The 9,191-nt window shown below is 47.7% G+C and overlaps 1 protein-coding gene across 3 annotated transcripts; it reads left to right on the plus strand.

The window, feature by feature from the left end:
• Positions 1–3: 3 nt before the first annotated feature.
• Positions 4–9,153, plus strand: man2b2 (mannosidase, alpha, class 2B, member 2). 3 transcript variants are annotated; one of them, XM_086055520.1, is made up of 19 exons: positions 4–215; positions 311–457; positions 1,255–1,360; positions 1,428–1,600; positions 1,673–1,788; positions 2,624–2,801; positions 2,876–3,074; positions 3,168–3,358; positions 4,516–4,657; positions 4,724–4,863; positions 5,049–5,326; positions 5,464–5,655; positions 5,731–6,037; positions 7,103–7,213; positions 7,292–7,484; positions 8,401–8,520; positions 8,594–8,706; positions 8,788–8,905; positions 8,980–9,153. In XM_086055520.1, the coding sequence occupies exons 1-19, from the start codon at positions 90–92 to the stop codon at positions 9,081–9,083; spliced, it is 3,054 nt and encodes a 1,017-aa protein (XP_085911646.1). In that variant the 5' UTR covers positions 4–89; the 3' UTR covers positions 9,084–9,153. The 3 variants fall into 3 exon arrangements, with proteins under 3 accessions (XP_085911646.1, XP_085911655.1, XP_085911636.1); XM_086055529.1 differs by having other exon boundaries at positions 4,727–4,863; XM_086055510.1 differs by having other exon boundaries at positions 4,516–4,863.
• The last annotated feature ends 38 nt before the right edge of the window (positions 9,154–9,191 follow it).

Consider the following 9,191-nt stretch of genomic DNA (forward strand, 5'->3'; position numbering starts at 1 on the left):
TCCCTTTTCACTTTCCGTAGTGGGTCTCGTGACGCACGACAACAACAATACAGAAGTGGAACGCTCGCTTCTATCAATATCTTACAAAAATGAGACTTTTTCTCTTATTTTACTTGATTTCGTGCTCAGATGTATTGGCAGATACAAACGAGCCAATTCAGACGTTTGTAATCCCGCACAGTCACATGGACGTCGGCTGGGTGTACACTGTGCAGGTTGAAGTTTAGCTGGCTTTCTTGTTATTGTTGTTGTTGTTGTTGTTTTTTTTTTCTTCCCTCCACTCAGCTTTATACAAACGTGTTCTCCACAGGAGAGTATGCACGCCTATGCAGCCAACGTGTACACCAGCGTGACGGAGGAGCTTTCCAAGGATAAAAATCGCAGGTTCATCGCCGTGGAGCAGGAATTCTTTCGACTGTGGTGGGATAATGTGGCCTCGGTCACCCAAAAGAAACAAGTACGATGATGGCAAAAGCCATGGAAATTCAATGCAAAATTCAGTTGCATTACTAAAATTTGCACCTGTCCGTTATATAACGTGTCGTTTTTTTCGTGCATTGTACACAAATAAATGCAATACACAATGGGTAGGAGTGGCAAAAGTAGTATGTAAAAAGTACAGACACAGGGGAAAAAAAAGTTAAAGTACAAGTCCTGTACTTAAGTCAAAGTAATAATGTACAGACTGCGATGTATGAAAGTACACAAAGTAATAAATCATTTTTTAAACTGTCATTTATACGCAATATCCCTTTTGACTTGGCACAAAGAAAAAACAAGGACTTTCAATTAGAAAAAAATTGAAAAATACGAAATAAAATCAAAATACTTGACTGCCAGCTTGTGGCATCTATAAGCAGTTAAATTCTTTCGAGGGTTGAGTGTCAAGTTTCATTTAGACAAAAGTAATGATTTGCTGCCATCTGGTGTCATTGTGGTGCCAAGAAACTTTGTTGAAGTGCTTTGTTGAGTTTTATTTAGTAATGCTTAAAAGTAATGCTTTGCCACCACCTGGTGGCATCTTGGTGCCAAGGAACTATGTTGAAGTGTGTGGGAGTTTAATTTAGACAAAAGTAGTGCTGTAATAATAGTTTAAAGAATAACGTTTCCATAAATGAAGTTACCAGCGAGCCTAAATGGTTTACAGATTATTTATATTGGGAAAAAAACTGCACCTAAAGTGCGTATGTACATGCGACAAAGACTCTCCAAATGTTCTACTAACAACCCAGGCGGGCTCGTCTTCCCGTCCAGGTTCGGCAACTTGTGAAAGAAGGCCGACTTGAGTTCGTCCTGGGCGGCCAAGTGATGCCTGACGAAGCCGTCACGGATCTCGAAGATTTGCTGCTGCAGTTGACAGGTAGCGGCGCTCGTTTCCCGCCGCGTCGGACGTCGGCGCCCATGACTTTGCGTGCTTGCGATTCCAGAGGGCCACGGCTTCCTCTTGGAGACGTTCGGCGTGCGTCCTCGCTTCTCGTGGGGCGTGGATCCGTTCGGGGCCTCCGCCGCCACGCCCGTGCTATTCGCCCTGGCCGGGTTCGACGCTCACCTCATCTCCCGTGTTGACTTTGACCTGAAAGACGCCATGCAGAAGACGAAGGTGCCCGCGCTGCCGTGTGGGACCAAACCGGGTTGTGATTCATCGAAGCCTTTTTGTTGTTTTGCGAAACAGAAATTGCAGTTTGTGTGGAGAGGTTCGGCCTCTTTGAAAGAGCGGCAGCAGATCTTCACTCACACCATGGACCAGTTCAGCTACTGCACGCCGTCTTACCTGCCATTCTCCAACAGGTAGTCTCTTTCCCCTTATCACCAACAGAAAACAGTCTTCAACAATCCATATGAACAATTTAAAGATCAATCTAAAAATCAACCCAAACATTTTTTTTCCAGAAGATATTCCCAGCAGGCCCACTAGTCTAAACATGCCATTCTGATGAATATTGCACTTGTGGAATATGAGTTAAGTCGCAAAACGCACCTCTTTTTAGCCATCCGAGGGGGCGGCCATTTTGTCACTTGTGGCGACTGAAAATGACATCGCAGTTGCTCAGGGCTCAGGTAACGACCAATCACGGCTCAGCTTCAGAGAACAGGTCAGCCGTGATTGATTGTGATGCCACTTTCAGTCGATAGAAGTGACAAAATGACCGCCCGCAGAGACCCGTGGCTAAAAATGAGTGAATTAACTCTTATTCCACAAATGCAATATTTATCAGAATGCCTCGTTTCAACTAGTGGGCTTGCATAGAAGTGATTCTTGGGGGGAATAAACATGCTTGGGTTGACTTCCGCTTTAACACCACTCTTCTGAGACATTTATTGTCACTTTACAGCAATTTAAAGTAATCTCACAGATGATCATTTTCTTGGGATTTGATTGGCTGCTGTTCACATCACTCATTCACGGATAAACTTTCACTTTTAGTCGAGGAAGATCCTGACCATTCAGGACAAGCTCAAACTTGGGTGGCAGCTGTATTGAGAACGCTTCATTTCTGCGTTCTGGCTGTCCAACGCCATACCGTGGGCATTACTGCCATCTAGTGGTGTTTACAGCACATGGCACATCAAATCTAAAGACCAAATGGGATTTTTTTTTTTTTTTACCGGCCGTTATTTTCAGCTCAGGCTTCTACTGGAACGGCGTGGCCTTGTTCCCCGACCCCCCGGCAGACGGCGTGTACCCCAACATGAGTTTGCCCGTCACCAAGGAGACGCTGCACGCTTACGCCAGCACCATGGCGGAGAACATCAAGCGGAGGGCCGGCTGGTTTCGGACCAAGCACCTTCTGTGGCCATGGGTGACGACAGCGCGACACTTTTGCTTCCTGCCCAGTTTCCCCGCGTCAAACTAACTTGCGGAATTGCGCTTCAGGGCTGCGACAAACAGTTCTACAACTCGTCCGTGCAGTTCGCCAACATGGACCCGTTAATGGACTACATCAACAAGAACAGTAAAGACTTGGGGGTCACGGTCCAGTATGCCACACTCGGCGAATACTTCCGAGCCGTGCACGGCGCGCAACTTGCCTGGGAGGTGCGTGAGAGCCAAGACTTTCTGCCCTATTCGACGGGTAACAAACAAAACGCTCGTCACGTCACTTTCATAATCATCGCGTGAGGACATGACCTGATTAACGTCTTTCTTCCGAACGGATTTTTGCAAGACTCCCACCAGGCGTGGACAGGCTTTTACGCCTCTCGGAACATCCTGAAAGGGGTGGCGCGGCGAGCCAGTGCCCAACTCCATGCGGCGGAGACGCTCTTCACGCTGTACCGGATCAAGTCTCCGGACGGACCTGTCGCCAAAGACTGGGCGCTTGCTAAGCTAAGAGCTCTACGCTGGGCCGTCTCGGAGGTAGAATAGCGCACAATGTACATGGATGTATACTGCTCACACAAAAACGAGGGATGCGATATTCACATGCGATTTCAAGATGAGCCTAAAATGTGTACCCAAAAATCTGAAACATTGAACAGCTGGACATTTAGAAGTTTGGAGAAGGTTCTAGTGCATTTTACAGCATCTCACACGAGGACACCCCTCGCATTTTTGTAAATATATCGTGATGGGATAACACTGAGGAAATGACAGTAAGTAAGTAATCAAGACCCCCTAAAAAGATTTTTAATTGCATATTGATGCCAAAAGATGGTAAAGCGCTATTTTTGTCTAAATAAAACTCCTCAACTCACTTCAACAAAGTTAATTTGATGGTAAGATGCCACAAGGTGGCAGCAAAATACTGCTTTTGTCTAAATGAAGCTTCTCAACTCTAACATGACATCAAGGTGCCACAAGAGGGTGGCAAATTACTATTTTTGTCTAAATGCAACTCTTCAGCTAATTTCAGCACAGTCCCTTGACATCAAGTTGCCACTACATGGTGTTAAAAGCACTTGTGTGCCGTCGACATAAAACTCCTCAACTCACTTTAAAATGGTTCCTTTACACTAACATGCCACAAGATGGCGCCAACATGCATGTTTTATTGCTTTGGCCAGAGCACAAAAATAGAAAATAGGTGTTTTTTGTTTGTTTTTTTAAATTGAATAATAGAGGATAGGTAGAAAAAAAAAAACACGACTACACGAATTTGTGAATGCACGCAAGTACGTTTCAGACTGAAATTTGCGATATACCTATACAACTATAAATTAGTTTGACCTTTCCTACAACTTCACACTTTACGCAGGTGTCGGGAAGTCCGGTTCCTCGAGAGCCGTATTCTGCCTGTTTTGGATCCCTCCCTAGTAGCACACACCTCATTCAAATGTTGATCGGCATGCTCGGTAGAAGTCTGAAAAGATCCTGATCATTTGAGGCAGGTGTGTTTTAGCACCGAGAGATCGGAGACAGGCAGGATATGGCTCTCGAGGAACACATAAATACATCAAATAAATCTTCCTTTCATGCGTAATAACCTTTGAGCTCACTTGGTGACACTTCCGCCACTAGTCCAAATTTTCTAAACAATGTATTTGAGTGTCGGATGTCTGAAATGTTCTTTTTAGGTCCAGCACCACGATGGCATCACTGGCACAGAGTCCCCAAAAGTAGCAGACATGTACCTGCAGCATCTCACGCAGGCCATGATGGGCGGCGAGGAGCTTCTGGCGGCCATTTTCCTCAACACCAGCCGCAACCGCAAAAAAGGTTTTGTGGCTTGCGTTGTAGTTTGCGATGGAATGGAGTTTAACGCCGTTCTTGTCATCACGTTAGCAGGCGCTCAGCAGGATTTGGAGCAACACGTCATCGTTTACAACCCGTTGGCGTGGAACATCTCGACTGTCATCAACGTCACCGTGACCTTTCCGTTTGCACGCGTCTTTGACGAGTCAAGACGAGCCGTACCTGCGCAGGTAGATGACAGCATTTGTGAGCAGACTCAAAAAAAAAGTCTCAAGACATCATGCCCGAAAAGACACAGGAAGTCGGCCGCTTTGCTTTGGAGCGGCCGTTTTAGGGTCGTCTATCATGAGCCGTCGCACAAAAAAGCTCAAGAGGCCATTTTTGTTTTGAAGGATCAATCTGGTGTGTGTCACAGATCCAAAAGTCGGCCTTATCCAATGTCACGTACGACCTGTTCATCCTGGCGGACCTGGGAGGTCTTCAGCGCTTGAAATACTTGATCAAGCTGTCGGAGAAGCCGTGCTCGGGGAGGTCCGAGTGCGGCAGCACATTCCAAGCCAGAGTGGTTCCTTTCCAAACGCGCAGCGTTCGGGACTGGAAGAAAGTGGGCAGGAGGCTCCTGCCGGTTCTGAGCGAGTGTTACAAGCTCATGTTCGACCAGGACACCAATTTACTACACAGCATCACGCATCTGTAAGCCACTCACTCTTAAACCAAAAAACAAAAAAAAAACATTTTTTTTTTTTTTTTTTAAATCCCCTTTGGTCCTACATGCCCACACGTGTGTGTGTGTGTGGGGGTGTGTGTGCGTGTGTGTGCGTGTGTGGCAGGCAAGACAAAAGACGGGTACGGGTGACTCAGGATTTTTGGGAGTACCGTGCCAACGGCGACGTGAAAGCAGGGCCCATCTCGGATAACTACATCTTCAGCGCCAACACTTCAGCGGTGCGGGCGTACGAGGCCGTGCGGATGGAGATCGTCCCCGGTGACGTCATCACTGAGATCAGGCAGTACTCTTACAGGTGGGTGGCAGCAGCGGCAGCAGCATTTTTCTCTCATCCACTCACACTCCCTGGCGTCCCCCGCGTTGCGTCTAGAAAGCCAAGCGACGACGACGATGTCGACGGCGACGACGACGGCGACGACGACGGCGACGACGACGGCGACGACGACGGCGACTACGCCTTCTCCATGGTCACCCGCGTCCCGCAAGGCTTTGGGAGCAACTTGCGCTGTCACGGGCTGGAGCAGACGTACTCGCTGGGGCCGCTGCCCGTCAATGCCGAGGTCGTCCTCAGGACCGACTCGTCTTTGAAGAGCCACAGGACGCTCTACACGGACAACAACGGCTACCAGATGATGAAGAGGACGCGGAGGAAGTTCGCAAACAACACTTTAGCCCGAGTAGGTTCCAATGAGAATACTTTTCGGAAAAGCTTCTGACTCACACGGCGTGTAGAGAGTTACCGACGCACCCCGAGTGATTGGTGCACCCCCCTAAACAGATGTGGGATTGCAAAGCGCTGGTTTTGTTGCATTGAAACTCCTCAACTCACGTCAACAAAGTCCCTTGTTGCCAAGATGCCACCAAATGGCGGCAAAGTACTATCTTTCGTGTCAATGAAACTCCTCAACTCACTCCAACATAGTTGCTTGCCACCAAGATGTCATAGGATGGTGGCAAAGCGCTACTTTTGTTCAAATGACAGTTCTAAACTCGTTCCAACATAGTACCTTGACAACAAGATGGCGGCAAAGCAGTACTTTTGTTTAAACGAAACACCTCGAGTGTCCGCTGATAGTGTAGTGGTACACACGCCTGAGTTGTGTGCGGGCAGCGTGGGATCAATTCCCGCTCAGTGACAGTGTCTATGTGTGCCCTGCGACTGGCTGGCGACCAGTTCGGGTTGTAGTCTGCCTTCGCCCATTGACGGCTGGGATAGGCTCCAGCAACTCACCGCGACCCTATATAGGATAAGCGGTTTGGAAGATGACATGACATGAAACACCTCGACTGACTTCAACATACTTTCTTGGCAGAAAGGTGACGGTATGGTACTATTTTTGTCCAAATGAAACTCCTGAGCTCACTTCAACATAGGTCTTTGACATCAAGATGCCACCGGATGGTGCCAAAGCGCTACTTTTGTTTAAAAGAAATGCCTCAACCGACTACCTTCAGCTCACTTCCTTGACACTAATACACCAAAGGATGTCAAAGGGATGCATTTCAGACCCTCAGGCAGCAGGTTATAAAATCCACAATATAGCTACAACTGTATTTCTAGTTTTCCCCGTCCCACATGCTTTAAACACATTTCAACTTGTTAACACAAAGCCGAAAGTAAAATAACAACACGCTTCTTTTTTTTTTTTTTTTTTTTAGCTACACACACACACAAGAGTTTGAACTGTTTATGTTCAGGATGTTGGTCTACAATGCTCCTCATCATGTTGCCAACTTTCCAGAATTACTTCCCCATGGTCCGCGCGGCCTACATCCAGGACGAGCTCAGCCGACTGGTGCTGGTCGGCGACCGAGCCCACGGCGTGTCCAGCCAAGCCAGCGGACAACTGGAGGTAGACGTCCAGACGCCGCGGGTGGACGGACGTTGGAAAGACACGCGGCTTCCCTCCCGTTTGTCCTTTGCTCCCCAGGTCATGCTGCACAGGCGTCTGTGGAACAACCTGCCCTGGAACCTCGGCTACAACCTGACCCTCAACGATAGCTCGGTGGTCCGGCCCGCGCTGCGCCTGATGCTGGCGTCCAAGGGTGTCGCCTCCCAAATTTACCAGAGGGAGGCCATAGAGCTGCAGCACAGACCTGTCGTCATGCGCGTCGACCGGCCACGTGAGAGCGCACCTCAATTTTTCAACTCGGAACAACTCCTGCTTGGCTTGTAGTCAGTCACAAAGGTCAATGAGAAAAGTCAGCCCTCAAAGATAGTTTCATTTAGCAACATGAAACTTGCGAGGCACATTTGTCATGAGTAGACTTCTTTAAAAAAAAGTCTCAGGAAGCCATCACCGAAAAGATACAGGAAGTCAGACATTTTTCTTTGTAGAGGTCATTTGGTCCACTTCCAGGGGTCCTTTGAATGTTTTGAAATGTCAACCCATGAAGCCAGTTTCACTTAGCAAGATGATATTTGGCACCCACAAAACAAGTTTCAAGAGGCCATACCAGTAAAGAGAGAACGTCTGAGTCCCAGGGAATATGGCATTTTGGTTTGACGCTGCAATTTTAGGGTCATTTTGGCCACTTCAATGGGCCCATCGAATTTTGGGAAAATTCCGCCCCTGAAGCCAGTTTCACTTAGCAACACGACATTTGGCAGGGCGGGAAATCATGAGTGATTGAATGCGCAGAAGAGTCTCCAGAAGCCATGTCCGAAAATGATCTGGGAGTCTTCCCAAATTTAGAAAATTCAGCCCCTGACGCCAGTTTGACTTAGCAACACAATCTAGTAGTCTATCTTGACTCGATCCACAAAAAAGTCTCAAGAGGCCGTGTTTGAAGAGACACAGGAAGTCTGCTACTTTGCTTTCCAGTGGCCATTTTAACGTCATTTTGGCCGCTTCAAGGGGTCCAAGAGATTTTGTACGATTGCTACCAAGTTTGAACTACATGTAGGCCTACTAAACAGACAATGCTACAAAGTTATGGAAACGGCGGCTGCTAAATTTGATGACTGGAAGCGGAGATTATTTATAGCGTAGAGAGAATGGCTCATTGTCACCTCTTTGTGTGTTTACCTTGGTCTTAGAGCTTCGCTGGAAAGAGAAGGAGCATAAAAGAAGCGGTCACGCCCGTGCCGTGGTGCTGCCGCCCAACCTCCACCTGCTCAGCCTCAGCATCCCCGGCTGGAATTACAGCGTCCACTCGGGTCAGCTGCGGGGAGTCGAACTTAGCGTCCGAGTTTAGAGTTGGGACAAACAACCGCGCTCGTGTGTATTTAGGTGGAAACGTGCAGCCCAAGCCGGACTACGACCGGGTGCTGTTGAGAATCATGCATCTGTTTGAGGACGGAGAAGACCCCGAACTTTCAAAGCCGGTCACCGTCAACTTGAAGGTGGCCAAAAGCAGCATTACAACGGTCGCAGGATTATTCGACGTAAACGGTTCAATGTTTTTAATGTACCTGTGTGCACAGGAAGTGCTGCGGGGCATCGGGGACGTGTCGTCTGTGGAGGAGCGTTCCTTGACAGGAACCTGTGATGTAGGCAGCCTGCAGAGGTGGACGTGGAAAACTGCAGATAACAAAGCTGAGAGTAAGACTTTCATTTTGACACCGGTTCTTCGGATCCACACATCCTAAATGTTGCCTGCGTTGGATTATTTGCAGAGAAGAGAAGCCCCAGACGCTTTGGAGACGATCCATTCTCTGTGACCATCTCAGCCAAAGAAATACGAACCTTCTTTGTTTCCTTTGACTCCAGGAATCTTTAAGTTGTCTTCTGGGAAGATTTCCTTTTTGTTTTGTTTTTTTCGAATATTAAATGTGTTGCTTCAAACCTTAGCTACACCGATTTATTTTTGAGGACATAAACATGATAG

The sequence above is a fragment of the Filicampus tigris genome, chromosome 2, assembly GCF_054856515.1.
Source record: "Filicampus tigris isolate MCC_2025a chromosome 2, RoL_Ftig_1.0, whole genome shotgun sequence".
In the NCBI taxonomy this organism is placed as follows: domain Eukaryota; kingdom Metazoa; phylum Chordata; class Actinopteri; order Syngnathiformes; family Syngnathidae; genus Filicampus; species Filicampus tigris.

Coding starts and splice junctions, on each gene's coding strand:
- man2b2 (XM_086055510.1), top strand. CDS start 90: ATGAGACTTTTTCTCTTATTTTACTTGATTTCGTGCTCAGATGTATTG. Junction 1,361..1,427: donor TTTGCTGCTGCAGTTGACAG/GTAGCGGCGCTC, acceptor TTGCGATTCCAG/AGGGCCACGGCTTCCTCTTG. Junction 1,789..2,623: donor TACCTGCCATTCTCCAACAG/GTAGTCTCTTTC, acceptor CGTTATTTTCAG/CTCAGGCTTCTACTGGAACG.